The following is a 27,934-nucleotide window of genomic DNA, read 5'->3' as shown; positions in this document are numbered from 1 at the left end:
TCTGCCTAAATTAGCGCCAACATGGAGTGTCAGTTTGGTTTAGTGTAACAGCATTCGGCATTGCTCTTTGGGCAGATGGTGAGATTGTAGTCCTTTCCTTGTCCTGCTGAGAGGCAGCAAGGATCAGGCCGAGTCCCATCCAGGGCTTGTCCACACTCATTAGGCAGCCAGGCCACAAAGACACCCTCTTCCTGTACTTGTGTCTGTGTCAATTGGCGCATGTGTTGTCATGTGTATCAGTGTGCGTGCATGCGGGCCTGTGCTCTCATTTAGCCTTGTTTTACCATCAAGCCCTCCTCCCCCTCTGGGCTGCCTAGTGGGGAGCGCCATTCAGACAATATGAACATGTTTGTGTATGTTGACTCATCATGAGGAGCACAGGAGCTAGTTAGGCTAATGATTAGACCATATGTCTGCTATTGCTTTTAGTCCTATTAAAATGCAGGACAGTCTGGGTCTGTCACAAGCCAAGCATTTTCTTTTTTAATTACTGTTTTCAATGACTTTCTAAGTGACACAATCAAGTTGTCATTCAATCCCCTGCTGGCTTAATCAAAGCCCCACAATTTTGTCAGTGCACAACTGTTGCTCCCACTCCCCTTATAAACAATAATATATAATAAATAAATAATAATATTTAAATAAATGTTTGCTAGTTGTATGTGGTTCCTTTTCCATTTTTGCATAAACAAGCAAGTTTCCTGTGGCCAATGGGCTGAAGAGCTGTGAATGCTAGTTAATCTGACCCGTCTTGTTTAAAGGTCTCTCCCCCAGGTTGTTAAGTAGGTAAAAGGCACAGCTCATTAGCAGATGAGCCAGGCAGCATATCTGCTGTTCCCTTTGAACATGCTGGAACGTTTTTGATCCCTGCAGGCGGCGTGCAGGGATCAGTGCGATGCTGCTGTGAGTGCCCCATCTGGCCCCAGGAAGTCAGCATAGCTCTGAACCTAAAGCCATCGCCTCTGTAAACTGCGGGATCTTTGCTTTCAGCAGTGTGTCATTGTTTACAGGATTTGCATAGTGAGTGAGTCTGTTCCTAAGATAACGTTGGTGACTTATAGTACATTCACACTGCCAGTATGTACTCCTGTCATTCAAAAAGCAGCCTGTTACAAACTGAAACATTCAAAATGGAAACAGGACCACAAAATCTACAACAATCCCTTTTTTTTACAGTGCTACATTAATGCAGCATTTATGCACCTTAAAGAAGGCTATTGTAGAGATTGTACAGCAACAACAGCTGACATGTTGAACACCTTCTTTACATTAAAATGAATGAGGAGGGGCTGCATGACATGCAGAAGGCACATGCTCAAAAAAAGCTCCTTATGGAAGAAATCAGGTTAAATGTTTCAAAAAATATATAATAATAATAATCATGATTAAGGAGAAGCTGGTTTTCATGGCATGCACAACAAGAGCAATGTGGTGGAAAGAAATTTGCTTTTGAATATAGTGAATAAGTCTACTACGTCTTGGCACGAGTTAAGTGGTGGGATCAGTTTCAGCATATCCAAAGGTGATTTGAAAAGAATCACAGTCGGCTGTTATGGGAATAAATGACATGCATCCAATAGACCTTTTCATCATTTTTGAAGTGGAAAAGGTTCTTCGACGATTGCTTTGTGCAGCAAAAAGCTTCCTCATTGTTGGTGCTTTTGTTCTCACTTAATCTCTCTTTCTCTTTTTGTTTCTCGTTCAGTCACAGCGCTGCTGAGGAAGCTTAAGCAACAGTCCAGAGAGAGTGTGGAGGACAAGAGGCCCAAGCTGCTGAAAGCCCTGAAAGAAGTGAGCGGTCTTTACTCAGTTGATGCTGTTTCTCTTTTCCCCTCATCAGATCTTCTTACTTCTCTTTCTGCTCTCATCTTGTTGTCCCTTTTATAGCTCCTCTTTTCTTGTCTTGATTCCTCCTCTCCTGTCCTGTCCTCTCCTATCGTTGCAAATACACAAACATCCCTCCCAGAAATCAGTCGAGTTTGTCATTCACGAATTACTTCATCACAACAAAGCAAAGCCAGGAGGGACACACAGACACACAAGGCTGTTTAAGGCTAAATGAAACCTCACAGTTTTTTTGTGGCTGCATGGTATGACGCACACGTATGCATGTAACTACTAACAGACGTGCTGTTTAGAGTTGTGACTATCCTTCAGGGTTTGTTGTGGCTGTCTGCCTGACATGATGTCTCTCTCTCACACACACACACACACACAGTAAACATTTAGTCATGTACAGCCTGACATGTAAACTTTTCTGAGCATCTAACCGAGGAGCCTTGCTGAATCGTTGTTGCTGCCTCACTTGAAGTTATGGAGGCCAAACTTGTAGGCGTAATCATCTGGCGATTTTAGCTTTTCAGGTCAGCGGTGCAGCAACATTGCCCCCACAGGAGAGTCAGGGAGCAAGTAAGCAGATGGGCAAATACAAAAGCAAAAGAGCAACATATCTAAAACCCTGTGTTTTTAACCGCATTTAAGAGGTCACTATTAGCAAAAGCTTGTTTCATTGGATTTCCACCGTCAGCCTTCATGTAAATGCCACAAGTTGACACTCAGGCGAGGCTACATTTGACTTGACAGGTCGCGATCCTTCCTGGACGATGAGGCAGAGATGCTGGAGATGTGATTTTTCTGTGTCATCCTTTCTCAGAGATTATAGCTCTGGGAATCGATGATCTCCTTCCAGACTGACGTCATCACCGAGTGCCAGATTGAGACCACCGGTGGTGCTGATGAGATCATCTCATCCCACCGTTGTACCTCACAGGATAATTAGGCTGTATTGATTTGAGTCAGTCAAGCGTGATTTGTTATGGATGTACATAAAGGCTCATGTTTACTCAGGTCCATGGAAGCTGAAAGGCTTTTATACACATTTTGATTTCTATTCTGCAAAGAAGTCTTTTTTATTGTTTGTAAAATTGGTCTAGTTTCTAATTTTTGCTGCATGCACATACAAGCCAGCAACAGATATGTAACTTCTGTATAACCCTGTTTTTCCACCTTTTCCTCTCGCCTATTTTCACTTGGGATTAACATTTCTTTCTCTTCATTTGCAGCTTGGAGACTTTTACTTGGAGCTTCACTGGGACTTTCAAAGCTGGGGTGAGTCAAGCAGCACCTTTTGCTGGGTTGCGATAGAGAGGTTGACAAGACATTATTCTCTGTAGAAATGAAGCATGTTTCCTCAGTAAGGGTGAAGTCTGAAACACCAACAGAAGAATGTGTTACAGACAGGAAGGTGTGATGCAATCTGTCGACGTCTGTCTGGTTAGTGAGTGTAGTGACTGTTAGTCACCAGTGGCTGCAGGCTGAAAATCACTCCTCCTGCTGGACATGAACGGACACACACCATCCTCTAATGTCAATGTCCCTCCTCATATGACCGTCAGGAATATCTGCCAATAACAAAAGGAGAATTTATTCTCAAGTTGCACTGAATTTACACATAATTTCACTGTTGGCAGATGAAATCAGACGTGCATCCACGGGCTAAATTCTGTATACTTTGTGAATTATTGACAAGGTGAGCAAGATTATGTAATAGACGCACCATAGTAACTAAATGTAAACTGGTTGCATAACAGTGTATTTGTAAATGGAAATCTGATGTGGTGACAAAAAGTATATATGTAAGATTTACAGTGGATAGAAAAAGTCTACACACCCCTGTTAAAATGCCAGGTTCTTATGATGTAAGACAAAGATAAATCATGTCAGAACTTTTTCCACCTCTAATGTGACCTATAATGTGAACAATTCAATTGAAAAACAAACTGAAAGCTTCGAGGGGGAAAAATTAAAAATAAAAACCTTACAATAAACTGGTTGCATAAGTGTGCACACCCTCTTATAACTGGGGATGTGGCTGTGTTCAGAATTAACCAAATCACATTCAAACTCAGGTTAACTAGAAGTCATTACATACCTGCCATCATTTAAAGTGACTCTGATTAATCACAAATAAAGTTCAGCTGTTCTAGTAGGATTCTACTTTTCTTAGTTGCATCTCGGAGCAAAAGCCATGGTCCGCAGAGAGCTTTCAAGCATCAGAGAGATCTCATTGTTGAAAGACATAAGTCAGGAGACGTGTACAAAATAATTTCCAAAGCATTAGATATACCCTGGAACACAGTGAAGACAGTCATCATCAAGTGGAGAAAATATGGCACAACTGTGACTTTACCAAGAACTGGACGTCCCTCCAAAATTGATGAAAAGACGAAAAGAAAACTGGTCAGGGAGGCTTCCAAGAGGCCTACAGCAACATTAAAGGAACTGCAGGAATTTCTGGCAAGTACTGGCTGTGTGGTACATGTGACAACTATCTCCCGTATTCTTCATATGAATGGGGTAGGGTGACAAGACGGAAGCCTTTTCTTACAAAGAAAAACATCCAAGCACGGCTGAAGTTTGCAAAAACAAACATCAAGTCCCCCAAAAGCATGTGGGAAAATGTGTTACGGTCTGATGAAACCAAGGTAGAACTTTTTGGCCATAATTCCAAGGAACACCATACCCACAGTGAAGCATGGTGGTGGCAGCATCATTCTTTGGGGCTGTTTTTCTTCAGCTGGAACTGGGGCCTTAGTCAGGATTGAGGGAATTATGAACAGTTCCAAATATCAGGCAATTTTGGCACAAAACCTTCAGGCGTTTGGTTGGAAAGCTGAAGCTGAAGAGGAAGAGGAGTTCACCTTTCAGCACGACAACGACCCAAAGCACACATCCAAATCCACAAAAGCATGGCTTCACCAGAAGAAGATTAATGTTTTGGAATGGCCCAGCCAGACCTGAATCCAATTGTGAACATCTGTGGGGTGAACTGAAGAGGGCTGTGCACAGGCGATGTCCTCACAATCTGACAGATTTGGAGCGCTTTTGCAAAGAAGAGTGGGCAAATATTGTCACGTCAAGATGTGCCATGCTAATAGACTCCTACCCTAAAAGACTGACTGCTGTAATAAAATCAAAAGGTGCTTCAACAAAGTATTAGTTTAAGGGTGTGCACACTTCTGCAACCAGGTTATTTGAGGGTTTTTATCAAAGATTTGTTTTTCAATTGAATTGTTCACATTAAAGGTGGAAAAAGTTCTGCCATGATTTATCTTTGTCTCATTATTTTACATCACAAGAACCTGGCATTTTAACAGGGGTGTGTAGACTTTTTCTATCCACTGTACGACCTTAGAGAGGAATCTGGTTTATACCAACACAGTCTCAGGGATCTGAGACTGTCAGAGGGATGACTACATGTGGTGCTCTGCTGGGTTTTCAGCCACTTACTTTTTTTTTTCAATGCAGTCCTTCACAAAACTATTTTGGACTGTTACAAAACCTGGTGAGGACTGTGAGCTGTTAAATATTTAGCTACACACTATATGGCCCTCTAGTCTACAGAGCTATAGGCTTTGAAGAGGATGGTCTTCATAATTGAGTGAGCTTTCTAAATTTAAACATTGCGTCACGTGTCCTTACTGTATCTTTTCATGTTGCAGTGCCTTTGCTCTCCAGAATCCTGCCTTCAGATGCGTGTAAGATCTACAAGCAGGGCCTCAACATCAGGCAAGTCCTGTCAACACATGTAATGCATTAGGAGAAAATTTTTGATGTTTAATGGCAAAGAAAAGCAATTCTACAGCCGCCGCGTAACGCACCACATAGAAACCACATCAAATTAAACAGTAATTCCTCAATGGTCTTAGCACTCGTCTTGTGCCGCATGTAACAACCTCTCCTCTTCCTCCTCTTAACCTAGTTTAGTTAACTAGAGTGTGAAATCAGTGCCTGGCAGCATAGGGAAGCTGAACGGCGACGCCTCTGCGCTCAGATCTTTTACGTCTGTATTTTTTGATTTAAATCCCCGGAGCCCCGATGAAGGAGAATTACAGTAGTGTCTAATGTGCTGCCTATCTCACTCACAAAGGGCGTCAGCAGAAATTCATCATACTCTGACGCATGCTGACATGCACTCACAACAATGAATCTTCAGAAGGAGTCCACGTTGCTGCGTTTCATGGCCTTGTGGGTAAAATGCTAACACCAGGCAGTGTTCAGCAGCCTCGAGGTTCAGCTCTTGCAGCTAGGGCATATGCACACACATCAACGCATGGAGTATTGCTAATGGGTCACACGTGCGACAAACCAGGGCAGCCCTTTATCCGGCACATCCGCGGATGCTTCTGTATTTGGGTATCGTAACATATCTAAATCTGTTTGAAGGATGAACCCTGTACATAAAAGAGTGTGTTTGTGCCTGTGCGTGCTCTTCCTGTATGAGATACCCTTGATGTGGAGCATGTCATTATTCTCTGAAACTGCTCCTGGCTGTCTCATTTGGTATTCAAAATGCCCCCTTATTATCACGGAGTTGCAGGGAGAGAACCAGAGAAAGAGACGGCGAGAGAGTGAAAGAAAAAAACTGTCACAGCAAGTTCATTTACATTCTGGTGCAACAGCCTGTCAGGCCTGTCATACCCATAGCACCTAGCGCTTTGTGTCTGGTCTTCACAAGCAGATCAGTTATTCTCTTTGCTGCCATGCCTCATTCCCGGACTACCCACTTTGACAAAATAAATCAAAAAAAGAAATATTCTTGAAATGTGTTGTTGGTCTCCCATTGAAATGATTACCATATACATTATCTCTAAACTTTCAGAGCAAAGGGGTGACATTTTTGTTTCCTGCTTACCGTTGTGAGGCTGTGTTTACTTGTGTCTCGCAACTTACCAAATTTAAACTCTGCTCAGTGCTTTTGGTCTCATCATCCTCTGTTTTCTTTACCTTGTTTGGCTGTCCTCTCCTTTCATGTGTCTAAAGTTGCCACACTGAACCTACTCTTATGTGTGTAGATTGGACACTACCCTGATAGACTTCACAGACATGAAGTGTCAGCGCGGTGACCTGAGTTTTATCTTCAACGGCAATGCCATCCCTTCCGAGTCTTTTGTTGTGCTGGACAACGAGCAGAAAGTCTACCAGCGGATACACCATGAGGTGTGTGACGCGCATGCTGATATAACACTGAAAGGCTAAAGCCTCACTTGCGGCCCCTGAAGCTTGCAGTGTTCATTACAACCCACATTTAGGGCTGCAATTGACAGTTCTTTTCATCATTAATCAACCTGCCAATTATTTTCTCGATTTATCGTTTTGTGTACAAAATGTGAGATTGCTATATTTTCTCACAGTCATAAAAGTGTGTTGTTTTATCCAACTAACAGTTTTAGCTCAAAGATATTCAGTCGGCTGTCACTTAAGAGCATGAAAATCAGCAAACGCTCACATTCGAGAATCTGGAACAGACAAATGTTTGTTATTTTTACTAATTGATCATCAGAATAGTTGCATTCATTTTCTGTAAATTGACTAATCATTTAATAGTTTTAGCTCCACCGCATTACTTAACTTTTGGTTGAAAATAACAAGAAATAAACAACATGGCGGTGTTCCTACATATTTTTATATTTCTCATTTCCATCAAGTGGAAAATTCAATTCAATATGCTTTATTGGCATAAAAATTTAAGTTAAACAATGTTGCCAAAGCAGTTTGCAGCAAAGTCACAAAGTTTACATTTTGAAAATAACATAACAAGACTTAATGCAATCATGACCAAAGTGTTGGAGGAACCAACAGGCATCAACATGATTTGTTCCCATTGCTAGTGGAGGAAAAGATTATAACTGGTAATAACAGGAAGTTCTTTCCTATCATAGCAACGGTAGGAAATGATTATCATACAGATGTTACAAGCTTTTTCTACTCGGCTATGATTTACTAAATGTTGAACATATACAGATTATATTGGCTGGAAGAATACTAAAATCACTGGTCCTGGTGCTACGCTGGTAGTGTAAAACAGAAAACTCCTCTGTGTTGATTTACAATCCAAGTTTCTGCACATCAATGTTGCAGCAACACAAAGCCTATTTTTTTGGGGTGTTCAAATGGCTAGTTATTGTTAGCAGTCTTTATGAGTGAACGGACACATCCGGTGCTGATTTCCACCTCATACTGAGCGTCCATGCCTGTGTTGGTGCCCCAGTAGTTTCCTAACACTGCCCTGTATGTTCAGGAGTCGGAGATGGAGACAGAGGAGGAGGTGGACATTCTGATGAGCAGCGATGTGTACTCCGCCACGCTCTCCACCAAGTCCATCACCTTCTCCAGGGCGCAGACCGGCTGGCTGTTCAGAGAAGACAAGACGGTTGGTGTCAGCTGTTCCTGATATTATTACTACCACTGCCACCACAGCGTTTCCAAAGTCAGGAAGGGTTTTACCTTGATGTGGAATTTGTAGAAATCTTTAGTAAACTTGACCCAGACAGAAACTTGGGAATTTGATAAATTCGCTGGGGAAGGCAGGAAATGGAAAGTAAACAAAACACAGGGATCAGTACACAGATGTGTATCAGAATGTGTTTTACAGGTAACACCACTTTGGTTTACTCAAAAGGAGCCCAGACTTCTCTGACCTGAAAAACAACATGGACAAACAAATAGGGATAAAATATTTTAAGGCTCTGACAGTGCTCTTTTAAAAAAAGCCACAGAAAGAGATGGATGCACTCTTTCTCTTTATTTTTACTTGACTTTAAAAGAAAAAAATGCCAGTAAAATAAAGTTTTGCAGGTAAATTGGCAGTAGTTTGAAAGGTCTGGACTAAAGTAGACAGGAGACAGGACATGCTGTCTTTTTGTTCTTTTTCCTACGCTACAAACATGTACCAGACAGGAAAGACATAAATAAAATAAAGGAAGGAACCACAGGTGATAGGCTCAGAGATCAAATCAACACAGACTGGGCAAGGTGGGGGAATGAAGGCGGAGAATGAGTAATGTGGGTATTGCTTTCTGTCCTCTCACTCCTTTGTCCTTTTGACATGTGTTTAAGGGGAAATTGGTGACTCACTTGGCGGGGGGGCTTATCTAACTGTTTCTTCTACCTCCAGGAGCGTGTGGGAAACTTTCTGGCAGATTTCTACTCCGTGAACGGCCTGGTGCTGGAGTCCCGGAAGAGACGCGAGCATCTGAGCGAGGAGGACATCTTGAGGAACAAAGCCATCATGGAGAGCCTTAGTAAAGGAGGGAATCTCATAGAGCAGAACTTTGAGGTGAGTTGGGCACCGAATATATATGGCTGATTGTCAATTGTCATTGGATGATGGAGTTCGGCTATTACATCAAATTTACAGCCACAAGTCCGCCACCATCATCACCCATGATGTGATTGTTGAGGTTATGGGACCCCATGGAGCATCACGTCGCAAACACTGTATCATAGATTTGTGCTTGAAACCTGCATGTTGATAACATGACATTACATGGTAACAAATATGGCTAACATCCACCTTGACATTCTTAAAAGAAGACACTGAATCCTTAGTGACTTCCACAGAGCTGCTATGTAGCTGACTCTATGTAAAGTCTGTACTTCTAGGGAATGTCCAGTGTCAGCAGATCAGAACACTGTAGATTTAAGGATTTCTGATCACTCTGACTCTTATTTTATTGTAGAATCTTTGACCACTTTGAAATTTTCTGATATTAAACCAACCAACCATTGACCAAAAAGCTCCAGGAACTATGGAACCAGAGGAACTACACTCAGGAACTAAACTAGGAACTAAAGCCACATTTCCACCGAAAGTACCTAGAACCTTTAGTGCCAGGAACAGATTTCCTAGCAACTGAAAGGTTCTTTCAGCCTATTGTGTGCGTTTCCACTGCGGTCTAAGGACCTGCGAAGATTAGGCAAAATAACCAGCTCATGTATGTTTTTACTCTGATGTATGCAACGTATGCCATACAGAGTGATGGAGAGGCATCCTTATTTATGCGACACTGCAGCATCACCATGGAGGAGATTCACATTGTCAGTAAGGCCTGGACTACATCGTCGGTCCATCTGTCGTTTGATTTCTTCTCCATAAGTTCAACTGTTGATCAAGCACAATAAAACTCCTTTACTATACGCTGAGGACGGCCGCAGGCATTTAGAAAATGTTAAGCACTGCAAGCCCCCCCCAAAGTTCTGATCCTTTTGGAGCTGGGACTCCGTAATACGGGGGTAAAAAAAAGTCTTGTTCACTCGCTTTCTTCTCAACATCGCTCCCTCTCTCATTTACAAAGCCTTACTTTTTAAACGTTAGTAATATTAATGCACCAGTGGCTCCCGTTGCTCCCTTGTTTCGTGAATGAAGCGGTACAAGAGAAAGATGCACATTCAAAGTTACTTAGTGACTCACTGCTGGGAACTTTTTAGCAAAAATGAGAACCAGTTGGAGCACTGCTCTGATAAACATCCTGTTTACTTATACCTGCAGCGTAACCACCAGTCCAGTTCTGAAACTGTGCTGTCCCGCTGGAACCTCGGGGTATGAGTCTCTCAAACAAAATAAACCTCACAGTTCTCACTGCTGATAAATCCCGTAGAAACAGCATGAACGTCCGGCCAGACTCTGTCCATCAACTTTGCATGGTTTATTGAAAAATTCCTGTCGGACTCCCCGCTGTTGTTTCTTTGATGTTTTATTTGTTTCAGACATGAAAACTGCTGCCCCTAATCACTGTTATTTATGAGATAGGTCCACCACCCCCCTCCTCGTCCAATATGCATGGATTTGAGTCCAAGCCCTGCCACCTAGTGGTGAAAGCTACAAAGCTGCACCTCATTCACAGGGATGGCTCTCCCAATCACCCTTTCACTACAGTATGTTCCAGACTTTGCTTAGCAAGCCTTGTCTAAACACTGAGCATAAAGCCAGTCACACAGTGAAGACAATGCCTCTCGACACTCAATGGATGCCTTTCAACTGCTCGGGTTGTTTTTTGTCGACTCCCCCTTGTTCTGTGCTCTGCTTTGTTTTATCACAGTGTCCTCTGTTGTCTGTCAGTCTATTTACACTCATTTGAATCAGTGCCCACTCATGTTGAAAGTGGGGGAAAAAAAGAAAGCTGTGATAAAAAACTGTGTTTCAGTGGGTGTCAATGTGGAAATAGTGTCTCCTTCCACCCCAACGGAAAATGAGACATGGAAGCGGGTGAGAGTGAAAATAAGCAACTGATGTGACGTAGCTTTGTTTACCACAGCGAGGGAGAGCAGGTCAGCTCTGCGCCTGTGGACACAGGGAAGCGTGGGTGGCTTTCAAACAGGGCTTGACACTATTGATCACATGGATGAAGGCTAAAACCCCTGGTGCCATGGAATGATGGAGGGGTGGGACCGGCATACCAGCAGATCAGGGCCTCCGCAGGCTGTGTATACTCTGTCCTCGTCACAACAACACGTGATGCACGCGGTGTGAGAGCGAGCGCTTAAAAAAGGCTGCGGGCCCGCAGTGGGAATGAAGGAAAGAAGTCATTTCCATTTTCCAATTCGCACCACATAGCAATAACTCTTGGCACAAAACGGTTGTCCCCTTCATCCACAACAGTTTCCCACATTATTCTGCCCTTAGTTGCCTTGTTTAACCGCGGCTTACAAAAGAGGTCAGCTGGTGTGAATGCTGGCAAGAACAGTGAGTTCATTTTAGGAGAAAGTCAATTTTAGGAGGAACAGGATAGAGCTCATCCCAGTTCTCATTCAGGGTCAGCAAGAACAGATTGTCCGATCTTAAAATAAACTGACGCTGAAGGAGACAGTTTATTGAGGAAAGCTGAGTCGAGATTATTTTCCTCAGGAGGTTTATATTATTTGATATGAGGGGGAAACTCTTCTCTCCAAAACGCCCAGATAAAAACAAGTAGGTTTCTTTTATGTTGCTTGTTGTCACAGCAGATAATAAAAATGATCAGAAAAGCTGGTTCTGATGGTGGTCTGTCCTGGGAAGCACTACAGGTGACTCTGACTGAAGTTTCAAATGGTTGTGCATAATAAAGGCCACTCATAGCAGAGAATTTCGAATGGAAGTTTGTTCAGTGACGAGACTTTTGTTCCAGCAGTCACATTTTTTAACAACTGGAAGCAAAACCTGCAGTACGGCTGGGTAAAACCTACTTTTGCTTATGATGATCTTTCAGTATCCTTCTGCATCCTTTGGCTTATACATTGGGCCATTCGTACATGACAGATCAAGATGTTTAATTCTGTTTGGAAGCATTTCCTGCTGATAATCATATGAGTGCTTTCATTTTTATTTTGTTTTGTTTTGTTACAGCGACAGTCTTGTTTATCCGTCAGTCCATGAGTTGCTTACTCCTTCTTGCTGTAGATGTTTTGTTAGCACATGTAAAGCAACAACTTTTTGTCTTGAGGCAGCAGAGAAAGTAAATGGCAAAAAAAATGAAAACTACTGAAATTGTGGCATCTTCAATTTGTAAAGTTTCTCACCGCTCAGCAAACGTTCAGGATGAGCTGTAAATGAAACAGACTGCAATCTGAGATGATGTGTTTTACTTACTGCTGTATTTGTAGAAATGGAAACCTTTTTAAATTGTGAACATGAGCAAAAACACTGCTGTTGAGGAAGTAAAGCCACAGAAACATTATCATGTCTCAGGTTTTTGTCTCTACAGATGTTTAGTGGTGTACTAAACTATAGTAATTCAGCTATACTGCATGTGTGAGGCTCATTAGGCCAGAGGTTACTGCGGGTTTAGTGATGCACCGGCGCCCTCTGTAGGCCTGTACTGTGCATGTCATTGCTCTGTGGGAGTAAATTAAGAAAGGCTGATAGTGTGGTGAAAACTTAAAATTATATTGAAGAGATTCCACTTTATTACATTAGGTCATTTTATGACTTTTGTCAAATTGGCTGTTGGTCGGAAGTTATGTCACAGATTTGACAAATTAACAGTTTTAAGAACACAGATGGGTTAAACTGAATGTTAGACTGTTCTCAGTATAATGACTTACCATTACGTTTTGTCTGCCATCAGTGTCACTTTGGACCTTTTGTTTTGTATTCTTGTGTTTTTTAATGTGTGGCCCTGCAGTGGTTGGTCTTTAGATTAATGTGTTTTTATTTGTTTGTTTTTTCTCTTTCTCTTCAGCCAACGAGGAGGCAATCTCTGACTGCCCCGTCACCCAACACTATATCCTGGGAAGAATACATCAGTGCTGACAATGGAAAGTATGTGTCCAAAAAAATTGAAGACTACCTTTTTAGACACTTACAGAGGAATCAATCCAGACTATTATGGGGAACTAATGTTAATCCATAGACTAGTATTATATTTGTGAATGAAGGAACTAAATGTCTGACTGTCCTTTCAAATGAGGCACTAATTTAGTTTTCCTCTCTAAAAGAATGGAAAGTTAGATTTTTAACATTAATTACATTAATCACAAAGGGTCGTGTTCAGTTAGTTTAGAAGACATAAATGACAGAAAGCAGAGTGAGTTGCTTCTAAAAATTTCAAAACTATAATACTATGGAAGATTTCTGCTGAATAAAGTAAGTGTAAGCTCTTCCTCCGTGAGCTGCCTTCATCGTGAGATTACATTCTCACTGGTTGTTCTTTCCCTCTACCCTCAGAGCACCCCATCTGGGAAGAGAGCTGGTCTGCAAAGAGAGCAAGAAAAACTTCAAAGCCACGATAGCCATGAGTCAAGACTTCCCTCTGGGCATTGAATCGTGAGTCTTCTCTTTAACTTGGCATCCAGACTATTGTTCAAACGCAGGGAGCGATCATGTTATTTTCTCCTGACATGTGCATTGTGGTGATAAAAAGGGAAATACCTAATTTGTGCAAATGACGGAAAATCTGCTTTGCATTTATAGGTTATGTTTTTGTTTTTCTGTTTTAAATAGCTTTTAACTTTCTAATTACTAATTGTTTGTCAGTCTGCAGTGTGTTACAGGACTGTCCTGTGGAGCTTACTGATATAACTTTGTTGATATAAGTAGCAAATTAAGTTAATACTGTCTAACAAAATATGCCAAAAATTACATACAGGTATGATTCACAACCAGTGTGTGTTTTAGCCGTTAAGTTTGTTGGTAGTTTCTTGTCTGTAACCATTTGTTGGTTTTGTTCTCCCTCAGGTTACTGAATGTTCTGGAGGTAATTGCACCCTTCAAGCACTTTAATAAACTCAGGGAGTTTGTTCAGATGAAGCTCCCCCCTGGCTTTCCCGTCAAACTTGGTAAGCAGATGTAATTCAAAGAAATGTGTAAATTAGATAGAAAAGCTTTTTTTCTCTCCTCATTTAAAACATGGACCAAAATCTACTGCAGAGCGGTGTACAGTTTCAAAATATGCACCTAAGATTTGCAAATATATAATTGTAATTCTGCTCCTGTCACCCTGCAGACATTCCTGTCTTTCCTACGATCACAGCCACGGTGACGTTTCAGGAGTTTCGCTATGATGAGTTTGACGAGTCCATTTTTACCATTCCCAACGACTATAAAGAAGACCCTAGCCGCTTCCCCGACCTTTAACCTCTCAAGCTGGAACAGGAAACAAACATGCAACAAGGCAACAGTGTGCTACAAAACATAACTTTCTGAATTACAAAAGGAAAATTTGGAGTGAAAAAACAGCGCCCATCGTTTCTTGACAGTTTATGGATTCCGTCGCCCATCTCGACCCTGAATACAGACCGCAAACAAGACGATCAGACTTTGACATACATGACAAAAATGGCGTCTTCAGAGCTGATGGAGGCCCACTGTGGCAGAGAGGTTCCACATCTCATCGTGTTAACAGTGTTTTGAAGTGTAGTGTTGCAGGTTCTCACTCTCACCATCAGATTTGGTTTAATCCAGCCATCCGAGGCAGGAAGTGCGAGTAACTTGAAGCCGAGAGTCTGAACCGCTCATCAGTGAAAGGGCATTGAAGTTTAAACGAGTGACAGGAGAGCAGGTGAGTTCTCTGTTTACCCGGTATAAGCAGAAGACGGTCAACCAGTTCATTTGATGCTATTATTTAAGTATGTAAATAATGTTTATAAAGGGAATGTTTTTAACTGACTTGTAGTAAAGCACTGATACTACTTGTGACACAAAGGGGAGGAATTCCCACAAACTGACTTTTTAGGTTATTTTTCCTGCTTAAATAGACTTTGTCAAGTTGTCAAGTTGCAAAAGTAATTTGCAGTTTTGTGATATTAGATTTGGCCTCAATGAGACATTCACTTGTATATAATCTAATGTACACCTGTCACAGGTGAAGTGGATTCTTTTGTAGGATAATAACCTAAAAATCTGTTTTTGCAGGATTCCACTTTAACTCTACACATTGTTACTGTTTGTGTGTGTGTGTGTGTGTGTGTGTGTGTGTGTGTGTGTGTGTGTGTGTGTGTGTGTGTGTGTGTGTGTGTGTGTGTGTGTGTGTGTGTGTGTGTGTGTGTGTGTGTGTGTGTGTGTGTGTGTGGTGGGTGGGTGGGTGGGTGTATAAAACATTGATTTTCATGGGCATGGAGTAGCATCACTGAACATTTTGGGCACTATTTAGATCCACTACAGCCACTTGACATTCAGCTGAGTTTATAGATATACACTCATTTTGTGATACTCAACCGTTAATTCTGCATTTAAAATCAACGCTTGAAATGCTGCGATTTTTATGGTACCACAAGTTTTTTTTCTTTGTTTGAGTGGCAGCAAGTGTAGGTTATGTTTAAACCTTTTGTTTCATACTACATCTTTTGTAAACTATGTAACAAACTGTACAATCCTGCTAAAAGAAGAAAACTGGGGATTGTAAAAGTAGACATTAGGGAAGGAATGAATGACTACAACATTCATGCTGTTTTTAGACATAAGAACCAGGCTTTTCCCCTGCACAGTATGTAAATACAAGTTTTATGAGTTATTGCTTTTGTCTCTTACTTTCTTTTCTTATTCTTTGTGATGATGAGTTTAATATGTCCTCTGCAAGAGGAAGAGTTTTTTTTATTGTGTAGCACACATCAGTTAATTCAAGTTTATTGGTTTGTAACATGGTGGCAGTTGCCATTTTTGTACATACTTGTAATGTTTTAAAAAACAATGAATCTCTTTATCCTCCTGTCATTTTTTCCCCTCCCACTATATCTGATAAACCTTATGAACCTCCAGATGTGTGGAACAAGCAATCATTTCCACGGGGGGGAAAACACAAAGCACCAAGGTTCCTCTGAAGGTTAATTCTGTACAAGTCCAGTAGGTTGGGAAAGTTTAGCTGCTTTTATGGTTCACAAGCTTTTATCATGTTGATACAAACGGGTGTTGTGCTCATGTTTGAGTTGTCTGCTCCTGGAGTTTAAAATGAAGTCATGTTACACAGAGTCGCAGAAAAAAGTATGTGAACCCTTTGGAATTACATGGATTTCTGCATAAATTGGTCAAAAAATTTGATTTGATCTTCATCTAAGTCACAACAATAGACAAACACTGTCTGCTTCAACTAATACCACAGAAACAATCATATTTTTTCAGTGAACACCATATAAACATTTACAGTGCAGGGTGGAAAAAAGTATGTGAACCCATAGGATCATGACTTCTCCAAAAGCTAATTGGTGTCAGGAGTCAGCCAACTTTGGACATTGGAGGTGTTGGTTGGAGCTGCTCTGCCCTATTATAAACACCAATTTTAATTTTACTATTCATGAAGCGTTGCCTGATGTGAACCATGCCTTGAACAAAAGAGCACTCAGAAGAACTAAGATTAAGAATTGTTGACTTGCATGAAGCTGGAAAGGGTTACAAAAGTATCTCTAAAAGCCTCAGTGTTCATTAGTCCACGGTAAGACAGATTGTCTAAAGATGGAGAAAGTTCAGCACTGTTGCTCCTTTCCCTAGGAGTGGCCGTCCTGCAAAGATAACTGCACGAGCACAGCGCAGAATGCTCAATGAGGTTAACAAGAATCCTAAAGTGTCAGCTGAAGACTTACAGAAATCTGTGGAACATGCTAACATCTCTGTTGATGACTACGATACGTAAAACACTAAAGAAGAATGGAGTTCAGGGGAAGACACCACAGAGGAAACCGCTGCTCTCCACAAAAACACCATTTCTGCAATTCAATTAAATTTTATTTATATTGTGCCAAATCACAACAACAGTTATCTCACAGCGCTTTTCATAAAAGAGCAGGTCTAGACCGTACTCTGTGATGTTATTTACAGAAGCCCAACAGGCTGAAACCCAACTTCAGGTATGAAGTTTGCCAAAGAGCACCTGGATGTTCCACACACTTCTGGCAAAATATTCTGTGGACAGATGAAACCAAAGTTGAGTTGTTTGGAAGGAACACACAACCTTATGTATGGAGGAAAAAAAGACACAGCACACTAACATCAAAACCTTATCCCAACTATGAAGAATGGTGGAGGGGGGATCATGGTTTGGGGCTTCTTCGCTGCCTCAGGGCACTGGAGGGGTTGCTATCATTGACAGAAAAACAGGAAACATTTTGTTATTGCTACCAAAGGAGGGTCAACCAGTTTTCAAATCCAAGGGTTTTTCCACCCTGCACTGTGAATGTTTACATGGTCTATTCAATAAACAAACAATTGTCGAGTGGTATTTGTTTAAGTAGACTGTGTTTGTCTATTGTTGTGACTCAGATGAAGATATGACCAATTTATGCAGAAATCCAGGTAATTCTAAAGGGTTCACATATCTTTTCCTGTAACTGTGTGTTGGCTCAAAGTAGTTTTAACAATTTGTTTATTTACATACATATTCAGTATAACCAAATACAGTACATTTCATTACAATCCTCCGTACGGGCAAGTGCAGCTAACATTAAGTTCCTAGTAGTGTGCCTCCCCTGGTATGACGCTTCATTTTTTTTCATGCTTTTTTTTGTCTTCAGCTGCTTGAATTTTCCATGTTTTATGTAGGAAATACATTGATTCATTTACATTTCCTTTGTACAGCAAAAACTGTTGTAAAAGTCTGCGACACTATTTTCATATAAAATGTACTAAAATAAAAGACACATATCCAACAGTTTGGACTCTATCTTTTATTTCGCACATAACTTAATATTAGTGATGAGGCTTTAATTTAATTATCATCCTTTTCTGGCAGAGTTAGCGTTAACTTCAGATTTATATCTCGTTTATTTCTTTTCAGTACTCCGTTAAATATGACACTACAACTGTGGCATACTTTGGTATACAGCTTCTATAACGTCTTCTTTCAGACTAGTGGAAACAAGGCGCTCAAAACACACATTTTGGTGTTTATTGTACTGGACTTTGTCTGCATGTGCAGACATCTTATAAATTCACCAGAAGTTAGCATCAGATACTGTCTCATTTGCATATTTATACATAACATTTCAGAAAACTTGGAATAATAAAGTGTCTTAATATAAGTAATCAACCGGACAATTTTGATGTTGATATCTGTTAGGTACATTTTTTTTTACCGTTCACCAGTAGTGTAATGTAAAATGTATGGAATTTTACAATACATATTAAGGGCCGTTTTCTCAAAATGAGTTTTGTCTCATACAATGAGCCTGAAATCTCCATTTCAGTAGCACTTAGACACCAAACATTCCAGTTTTATTCCCAACTATATTTTGAATGTTTTTAAAGAGGATTGCGCATATCATTCATAGCCTAAATTATAGAACATTTTATTCCCAAAACATAGCAAAAAAAAATCTTTGGACAGACTTTTCTGATTTATGGAGTAATAAGAGATTTTTGATGTCAATGAGACTTCCTGGTAAAATAAAATCCAAAATTCTCTGTTCAATGTCAACAAAATGAAATATTGAAACTGACTTAATCCAGTGTTCAGATTTCAGTCCAGATGCAAATGAGCAGATTTCACTGGATACTGCTTCATATTTAAACATAAAATTTCATATAATTATCTTAATGTAAGTAATCAAGTAGGAATGTGTCATGGTCATATCTGTTCAACATTTTACTCTGTTCACCTGTGGCGTCTCACCTTAATCCGTACAAACACCTAAATGTACAAGACTCCAGAAGTTACAGGAAGCAGTTAATGTATTTCCCAAAATGTTCAATGCTTCAACGTTTTCTTTCAGACATGACAAGTAGACAGTTTAACCCAATTTTATTAGTTTCCTCTGGAAATCCTATTGCAGACAAAGTATTTCATTGCAACAACACATTTCAATCTACAGTGTACACTTACAAAGGGGTGTAAATAGGAAGGTCAGCTGAAACACGTCTGGTGCATTACAGTTAAAGCAAAATGGTTCAGTGACCATAAACTTGACATGAAGTTGGTGCCTGGTGGTGAGTGACTAACAGTCTGAACTAGGAAAGTTCATTCCCGACTAGTAACATATTTTAGTAGAAAATGGGGTGTATTCTACTGTCAGGAAGACAAAACTTTGAACACAAAGGCAACAAAAAGAAAAATCAAAACAGGATCTTAAAAAAGTACAACAATGACAATTTAAAACCATGTCTCATGTTATTCATATTTTAGTCTCGTTTTCTTGTCTCAACAAAAATTATTTTTACTGCTTTCCTTCTACACCACCTCCCCAATAATTCTACAGTTAAGACAACAAAATTTCTTTTTTTTTTTTCTCTCCTCATTTCTTTTTTTAAACTTTGAGTGTTCAGGCACAGACATGTTGTGGCCTATATTAAAAATATAAAAAGGACAGTGAAAAAAAAAACAAAAAAACAACAGCCATGTTCAGGATATTCTTAGTCGCTCATCTCCATGTCTTCCTGATGGTGATCGTCTCCATTCAGTTTGGACTTTTTGGGGATTTGGCCCTCAGCTCTCTCCATCTCCTCCTGGCCTTTGGGGGATGAAACAGAGTCAGAGTCACTCTTCCTCTCGTCGTCGTCCTCCTCCTCCCCCTTTTCACTGTCATAACCTTGTTCCTCTTCATCGTAATCCCGCGTCACCTGTCAAGAAACAAAAGGTGGGGAATTTAGAAGCTGTCCAAATTCCAGGATTAGCTAGTTCTCAATGTGTATTTTAGCAAAACAAAATCACATGAAATGTAGCAACCTACTGATGTTCAAGTAGATTTAATAGAAGTCAATAACAATAATAAACATACCTTAACGTCTCCTTTCTCACTATCGGACTTGCGGTCCCGATCCCGTTCCTTGTCTTTGCTCTTTTTCTTCTTGCTGCTGGAGCGTTCTCTTTCATCCCTGCTCCTGTCCTCCCTCCTCTCTCGATCCCGGTCCTTCTCGCGTTCCTTGTCCTTCTTCTTCTCCTTCTTGTGACTAAATATGACATGACAAATGGATTAAAAAAAAAAAAAAAAAGTTGTACTACAAAGAAAGCAGTAGTGTCTTGAATGTAAAATGTGGACGACAACTCACCGTCTGAGCGAGGGTGACCTGGACAACCTCCTCCTTGGGGACCGAGATGCACTGCGGCTTCGCCTGTGCCTTCTAGGATTAAAGTAATAAAAACCATAAAAAACATTGAGTTATGAGAATAATGAGTTATTTGCTTGAATATAGCAGAGCATCAGATTAACTGAAGGGGAGTACACCTGTTGTGCCTGTATTTCACCATTAACACTGCCTAGACCACTCACCGACTAATGCTTCGTGACCTCCTGGCGCTGCTGTAGCTCTTGGGGGGCGTCTTTGATCTTTTCTTAGACTTTTCCTCCTTTCTCCTGTCCCTAATCAAGACACAAGCAAGGACAGCAAAGTTGGCAAATCACAGCACATTGCAGGCACCAGGGGAGACTGTGCTTTATCCTCTTCAGTGCCAGTAAGCAAGTCATTTGAATCCAAAAAGTGGAGCTGTTCAGTGTCAACAGTACAAAACTGGATGCATGGATGAAAGTAACAGGTTTAGAAACAACAATCATGAGTACTACAGCTCAAGTTCTGCAGCAGAAGTCAAGACATGTCACTAAAAGGAAGCCATTTTGGTCCAATAGTGGAGATACTGACCTAGATCTACTGCGGCGGCTTCTATCCCGGGAGTGGGACCTTCTCCTCCGTGGGCTCTTGGACCTCCTCCTACTCCTGGAATGGGATCTCCGTCGAGACCTGCTCTTTGAACGTCTGCCAAAATGAAGAAGTGACACATTTTAAAACATTGCTAGAAAAAAAATATGCTCTTCATGTCTTGTGTGTAGACACCACAGCAGATTATTTTGTTCACATCTGGTAACGCCAGCCCAGAGAATTATTTTTGTGCAGTTGTCTTTACCTGTGTCTTGAACGAGATCTGGACCGCCTGCGCCGTGACCGCGAACGGGAGCGGGAATGTTTGCGCTTGTCATCTTTCTTATCTGCAAAGAAACAACAATGACACAGTTAAATACCTACCAGGTAGCAGAGGCTTATTGCTCATACAAAGGAACAAATTAATATTATAGCTACGTTTCGACCAAAGGAACTATACCCTGGAACAAGGAACCTTTGGAGGAACTCACTGCGTTTCCACCGCAGGGACCAGGGTGTAAATTTAGTTCCAGGGTCTTTTTTTTTTTACCCCCAAATCCTGCTCGGGGGGTAGTACTTTCTGAAAGTACCAGTAGTTTGGGGGGTGGGGCTTGCCTTGCAGTGAATTTCTAAATGGGCGAGTAGAGGCTACTGGATTTAACTGGAGAATGTCTGCTGCGACTGCTCCTCTTTTCCACCATTGTTTGCAAAACAATAAATCGCAATCAACAGTCAGATAGCCACACAAGTCTTGCCGATGTCCACCTGAGATCGTACATTGGCATTAAATATATTGCTCGAAAACAGCAGCCAGTGTGCAGTGGTGTGTTTACAGCTCACAGCTGATGGAGTTACACTAAATACTGGGTCAGGAGTTGTTGTTTCATCATTCACAAGATTTCTACACTGGGCCAAAGTTGGCCCCCTACTCCTCCTCTCCAAAACAAGCGGAACAGCTGATTACAGCAGGTAATCAAGCTTGTTAAAAATCCTGTTCCTCCGACACTCTCTGTTTCTTTCTCTGTACTAGAGTTATTTTAAGAACTTGATGTCTTTATCCAGTTTGTTATTAAATTTACACACTTTGTGTGTGTCTCTTCATTATACTCCCCCACAAAAAAAGCTGTTTTTAATGGTCAAGCAAAGACTATAATTTTTCATTATATTCCAATCAAATCTGATGTTCATTTATAAATTTGGCTCATGGATCGTGGTTACTAAATAATGATGCCAGTCCATCGCTTTGTACGGCGTATGTCAGCTGGTTAATTTACCTAATCTTCGCAGGTCTTTAGACTGCAGTGGAAGCGCATACAACAATGGGCTAAAGGAATGCTTTAGTTCCTTGAAAAGAGATCCAGGAATAAAAAGTCTCGGGCACTATTGGTGGAAACGCGGCTTATGGTTTTCACTCATTATACTATATTATAAACTGCTAAATAAAATGAAAAGCCTATAAGTGCAGTATCCTAAAGAAGCTTTTACAATTCTGAGACATGAGAAAACTGAGCACTCACTTCCTGGTTCAATGGCTGCAGAAATGAGAGACTGGGCCTCTCGGACTCTCTTCATAGCCTCTTCAATCTCCTTATTGGACGCATCAGACTTCAGCCCTGGATTCAAGTTCAGTCCGGCCGCTAATGGATTCAATCTGCAAGTGCCATCAATTGTTTAGATTTTTCTCAAAAGAATATTTAGACTCACTGGGTAAGAGCGTATATAGTTTCTTACTTGGGGTCCATGGATTGCATGAGCTTCAGGAAGTCTGCAGAAAGAGCCTGAAAGAGAGGTGAGGAGATTACCATGAGAGAGAAATGTTTGTTTTAAACATGCAGTGACTGAATGTGACGGACTAAGTGCTTACCTGGGGGTTCATGTTAGGTCCCTGTATTCCCATTGCAGCCATTTGCTCCATGTTGGGAGCTCCAAGACCTCCGAATGGCGTCCCTCCCATCTGAAATAACAGACACAGAACACTCAAGATACTCTGCAGAACTAAATTAGCAGCACTAGCAACCAAACGTTTTAATTAGCATCCAGCGGATGCATAAATTTTGGGTGTTGGAACACGCCACCAAGACAAAATTACAGGCTTTTACAAATATGTCCCATATTCACAGTGCTGCCTGCTGGGTAGAAATCTAAAACCACCACAACAGCATGTTTTGTAAATGTTTAAAGAAAGTATAACTTGGCTTACAGTTAGTTCTGTTAAAAGAACAGAAGAGACTCATAGAAATAGAACAGAGAAACCCAAATGAACATATTGTAAACTTTTAAAGAAGATACTTACTGTTGCCAAAGGATTGGGTGTTGGAAGAAGGCCTCCCCCAGGCATCATTCCTGCCACGGCATTGGCTGGAGCCAGCAGCGACATAGCTTTAGATTCATCAGGAATGACTCCTGGAGAAGAACAACAAAATTTCAGTACATGCTCCAAGCAAACATCGATAAACACTCAGACAAGACTTGCAGACAAGCCACCTCAGTCTAACTACTCTGTAGTAAAAAAAAAAAAAAATCCACTTTTTGTCTTGTCTGTAAATCTTGATCCCTGACTTTTTTGTGAGAAAGTATGATTGTAGGATTAGCAGCTATGAATTTAAAAGTCACAATACACACTGTGGTCAACACTGCCAAGATTTTATCACCTGTACTTGTTTTTTAAGTCATGAACCAAACGTAAGCAAGCACAGCCAGTTGTCCCGTGGGATGTGCTCTCAACTTTCATTAGATGTTTTATGAACAAGCGACTCGCGCCGGCTGCTTCGCTATAAAGCACACAAAAACATTGAGATACAGAAAACAAAGTTCATGATTTGGGTGTAGACAAGGGTACATTTCAACATCACTTACCATTACAACAACAGAAAAGGCTCAGTCATATTACCTTTTCTGGGCTTTTGTTGGTGGTTACTTTGTACAATTCCACCACAACAAAACTTGGCAACCAGATAAAGTACTGCTAACAGGCTACAGTACTGCTAGGATTTAGCCGACAGTATGTCACTACAAACACTAAACAATGTCAAACAAACTGCACTAAACAGTTAAGGGCTACTGCCAGCAAAAGCTGTGATAAAATCATGAGAAAATGTGCCCAAAGCTGAAGAAAAACCAAACAGTAAAATCAAAAGGGAAAATCTTATGGGATGATCATCCATGGTTGTTCAATCTGAAAACAGGCTTCTTTTTTTTTTTTATCTGACATGACATTTTAAAAAGGGGAGAGAGAGAGACATACACACACACGCGCGCACACACACACACACACACACACAAACAGAAAGGACACTTGAGAAACAGGATAAGGCTGCAGAAGACAAAACTGTTGGTGGCATTTTCAGCAGGGCCTGGTATATAGGGCTGGCTGAACCAGGAAAAAGAACTGTAAAACACAACAACAAAAGAAACACCACTGTTAAACGTGAGAGTCACTCAACTCTTTCAGAGTCATGTGTGGAGAGGGTCAATAAAAAAGCATTTTTACTGCAACATCAAGCAGAGGCTTATATCTACTTTTATCTCTTGTGTGTTAGTGTAAATTTAGAAGAATACAGATGCACAGTGTAAAATAATACAAGGCTTTGGCACATGAAGCAAGTAAATGCCAAAAGCACTGTGTGCTTATCATGTTTAATAACCAAATTATGTGCTAATTCACTTCCACCACATCTGCTGAAAATAGCCGTCTAGATGATGGCACACACCTTTAAAATCTATTCTAGCATGCACAACTGATTGGTTAATCTATCCTGCATGCTTTGTGCTTGGTGTAGGGATGTCCCGAACACCCCCCCTCCCCTCCCTGAGGCATTTAATATTAGGATTTAGCCAAAACCAAGTCCCGATCCAGTATTTACATTTTCCTTTTTAGTGCAGTTATTTGGCTGATTAAACCTCAGGACTGTGTGGACCTGTAAGACTTGATTGACATCTCCCTCACCCTATTGCTAAGTTTGGTTGCACCTGTTAGGGCAGGGCAACTTACACCTGGAGTTTGGTGACCTAAACAAACTCCCACCATAGCACCACCCAACTTGAACCTAAAAATAGGTATAATCGGTCAGTAACTGAAAACACTAGTGTGTAATGTACAGGGTCATTAAAGGTTTCCTACAGTGTTGTGCATAATATCAATGTAGACTCAATGTGGATCTGTTGTGGCAGCAAATCAACTACATAATATGTATAATATGCTACGTATTACACATTATACAGTTAACCAAAGTTTAAAAGCTGTTTTCAACAGTAGATCTCTTAGAGATGTGTAACACCTGCAAAATGTTGCAGATAGAGGCAGAGTGAGTGAATTAAATCAACCAGACCTCATTGTTGATGTTTACTGGTTCAAGCAATGCGAAATTTTGGCAACTGCCGTACACAGAGTGCAAAAGGTTAAAATATAAAGAGAGGATCAGAATTGGTTCAAACCAGAAGTCGATCACCAATTAATAAAAGAATGTTTTGATCGGCCTCGATACCAATCCAGCAGATGTGCTCGGGGCATCCCTAGTTTGGTGCATGCCTAATAAATCAACATTTTATTTTTAAAAAAAATATTAAAATCCTTTGAACATGTGAGGAATTGAGATTGCCCTGCACCCTTTCCCCCCACCCCCCTCATTTTGCTAAAGAGTTGTGTGGCTAATTTTAGAAAAGATGCCTTGAACAGAGAGAAAAAAATAAAGAGTTAATATTTTACTGCAGAACAAGAGAGAGAAGGGGGCTCGCGAGCCTGGTGCCATTATTTTTTCTAATCTCCTGATGGCAGCAGAGGACCACTTTCAGCCAGCAAGGAAGGGGCTCTCTGCAAATGACTTGTCCACTATGAAAACCACAACACAAATAACAGAGAGAGAAGTTTACAGCTAGATTGTAAGACATGGACACAAATGTACATTTCCCTTTTACATACCTAGAAATGCCAAGCACTGAAAAGCATAGCTAAATTTGCTTGGTCAGAAAAAACTCATAATGGCTCACGTAGTGTTTGCAATTCTATTAAAACAACCTACACATTGTGATGTTTTGTTTAGAGACAGCCATGTGAGTGAGACACGAATTACACACAGACACCCACCTTCAGCAAAGGGGACCACGATCAAGGCTCTGTCCACGAAGACGGTGTTCGTCAGGTGTTGGGAAACTCCCACCGACTCAGACTCAAGGAACTTTACAAAACACACACGTGAAGTCACAGGCAAGGGAGAGTCACTGGAAAAAAATACAGATATGTTGTGCAAAGAATACAAACAAGGAGAGCCAACATGCCTTCTTCAAGCAAACTTATTTTTTGAGTTTTGTGTCCCCAGGACAATAATAATAATGGATCATAGGCTATACACACTCGTCCACTCTCTGATCACAAGGTAGCTTAGTAATATTTATATGTAGTGTGTTGTAATGTTAGCACAACCCTCATTGACAATCTGTTGAGAATCAAAGATCACTGATGTTTTGAACCTTTATCTTCTCCCCCACTGGTTTCCTGTGAGTGAAATTATGTTTAAATTGTTACTATGTTGTCGTTACATATCCTACCTGCCAAGAAGCCAGGTGTAAATCGATAGAGGAAAATACAAAGCAGAGAACAATTATTTCCTACTACAGTCAGTGTTACAATAGTGTAAAATATATATTGCTGTAGCTCATTAGCATCCTAAGCGGCTGTAGAGATGCCAAGGGATTGCCAGCAGGAAGTCACTGGAATAAATATATTAACATTAAAATAGTTGTAATACTGGGGCTGTTATATCTAGGGCCGCAAATGTTTGACAATTACATTACACATCAATTTAGTCTATAAAAAGGTCAGGGAAAAAGGATAAAATTAAGAAATTATTTCATTTACAGTGATTGGAAAGAGAAAGGCAAAGCAGCTTCAACAGGCTAATGTTAAATATTTTACAGCGCTGAAACAATTCAAGTCAATTAACTGGCAAGTCAATCAAAGATATCAAATCAAGATATCAGTTTGTATGTTAACAGTAATTTATCAAACAAATGATAAGTTATGCTTCCACAATTTTCACCAACTCAAATGAGAGGGTTTCCTGATGTATTTGTGTTTTCTATCATTGTAAACTGATTATCTTTGGGGTTTTGATGGTTTGTCAAACGAAACAAGCAATTCTTTAAATACTTTATTTAAAATAACAGACAGGTCAACAGACGATAGATCATTGGTTGAAGTCCTAGTATTTTTGCTGATAACGGAGTCAAACAGCGGATTACCAAATTTGTGCAGATTAATTTTCAGTCAAACGACTAGTCGACCAAATCAGGTGTTTCGCAGCTAACGTTAATTATATCCCGGAGTCTGTGGAAGAAAGGACATTTATATCTGTGCCAAATCGCTCACACAACATCAGGAAAAGCATCGATTTACAATAACCCTCATGCGGTAAAGTTAAGGGGAGTGACTGCTGCTACTTTCACTAAAGGCGCGGGCAAACGTTAGCATTAGCATGCTGGGCAGTGAGGCCTACTCAACAGTACAGGCCTCAAGAGAAGCCTTGCGTGAGCCGCGTAAGCTATCAAGGTAAGATAACGTTTTAGGTATTAGATTAATAGTTCAGGGTACTCACTCGGGTGGAAACAGTTTGAGTTCCTCTATGTTTCCGAGGAAGCCAAACAGAGTCCTCATTTGCTCGGACGTTGTGCTCGGGGAGACATTTGTCACCTGAATGACGTGCGTGTTGGAATTCATTTTCGCGAGTGCTAATCAATCTTTTAGGATAGCAACGTGCCTGAATTTAAAACAACAAATGGCTTAGGTTAACGTTTACGAGGATAACATCAGGCGGATACAAAAAGTAGCATCTTTCCTGTAGATAGACGGTGTTTAACGTTCGCTGCGGACAAGAACACGATGGCCGCTAGTAGACAGCAACAATACCACTGCTGAAAATGTCGTGAGGCAGGAGTGCCGCATTCACGTGTCGTTTGTAAACTCGTACTTATGAGGTTTTCCCAAGCAAACACTAATTAAAAAATATGGCAGTATGCTTTCGGTCAGTGTTTACCAGTGGTGGAAAAAGTAATGAGATCCTTTACCGAAGTAAAAGTAGTAATATCACGATTTAAAAAATACCCTTCTAAGCATTATATCTTAGAAGA

General features: G+C 40.7%; 2 protein-coding genes across 5 annotated transcripts in view; one reads left to right on the top strand and one right to left on the bottom strand.

The window, feature by feature from the left end:
* Positions 1-17,894, top strand: part of LOC119900607 (ankyrin repeat domain-containing protein 13C) — a 32,213-nt gene extending 14,319 nt beyond the window's left edge. The window contains exons 4-13 of the mRNA XM_038715703.1: positions 1,706-1,791; positions 3,063-3,108; positions 5,502-5,568; positions 6,855-6,999; positions 8,081-8,212; positions 8,957-9,118; positions 12,999-13,078; positions 13,484-13,582; positions 13,994-14,094; positions 14,262-17,894. Coding sequence (XP_038571631.1) covers positions 1,706-1,791; positions 3,063-3,108; positions 5,502-5,568; positions 6,855-6,999; positions 8,081-8,212; positions 8,957-9,118; positions 12,999-13,078; positions 13,484-13,582; positions 13,994-14,094; positions 14,262-14,392 — 1,049 coding nt within the window. The 3' untranslated portion in view covers positions 14,393-17,894. The remainder of the gene's footprint in view (positions 1-1,705; positions 1,792-3,062; positions 3,109-5,501; positions 5,569-6,854; positions 7,000-8,080; positions 8,213-8,956; positions 9,119-12,998; positions 13,079-13,483; positions 13,583-13,993; positions 14,095-14,261) is intronic.
* A 1,072-nt stretch (positions 17,895-18,966) lies between these two features.
* LOC119900610 (serine/arginine-rich splicing factor 11-like) lies at positions 18,967-27,738 on the bottom strand. Of its 4 annotated transcripts, none has more exons than XM_038715706.1 (12): positions 27,403-27,738; positions 25,896-26,029; positions 23,106-23,215; positions 22,677-22,766; positions 22,544-22,590; positions 22,330-22,463; positions 21,078-21,159; positions 20,816-20,929; positions 20,449-20,538; positions 20,228-20,299; positions 19,957-20,128; positions 18,967-19,798 (listed from the first exon to the last, which is right to left on the bottom strand). In XM_038715706.1, exons 1-12 carry the CDS (start codon positions 27,522-27,524, stop codon positions 19,592-19,594), a joined length of 1,374 nt encoding a protein of 457 aa, XP_038571634.1. In that variant the 5' UTR covers positions 27,525-27,738; the 3' UTR covers positions 18,967-19,591. The 4 variants fall into 4 exon arrangements, with proteins under 4 accessions (XP_038571634.1, XP_038571636.1, XP_038571637.1 ...); XM_038715708.1 differs by adding an exon at positions 23,464-25,640 and having other exon boundaries at positions 25,896-27,736; XM_038715709.1 differs by adding an exon at positions 23,464-23,583 and having other exon boundaries at positions 25,896-27,736.
* Between the last annotated feature and the right edge of the window lie 196 nt (positions 27,739-27,934).

This window comes from Micropterus salmoides, unplaced genomic scaffold, assembly GCF_014851395.1.
Source record: "Micropterus salmoides isolate LMB-PRFRI ecotype aquatic unplaced genomic scaffold, ASM1485139v1 Ms_hic_scaffold_13, whole genome shotgun sequence".
Classification (NCBI taxonomy): Eukaryota; Metazoa; Chordata; class Actinopteri; order Centrarchiformes; family Centrarchidae; genus Micropterus; species Micropterus salmoides.
This window is presented reverse-complemented; position numbering and strand designations above follow the sequence as displayed.

Bases quoted from the DNA above. Each gene is read 5' to 3' on its own strand.
- LOC119900610 (XM_038715706.1), bottom strand. From the start codon at position 27,524: ATGAATTCCAACACGCACGTCATTCAGGTGACAAATGTCTCCCCGAGC. The intron at 26,030-27,402 runs GTGAGTACCCTG...ATTTTTTTCCAG, and splicing joins CTCAAACTGTTTCCACCCGA to TGACTCTCCCTTGCCTGTGA. The intron at 21,160-22,329 runs GTGAGTGCTCAG...GTTTCTTTGCAG, and splicing joins TGCAGCCATTGAACCAGGAA to ATAAGAAAGATGACAAGCGC.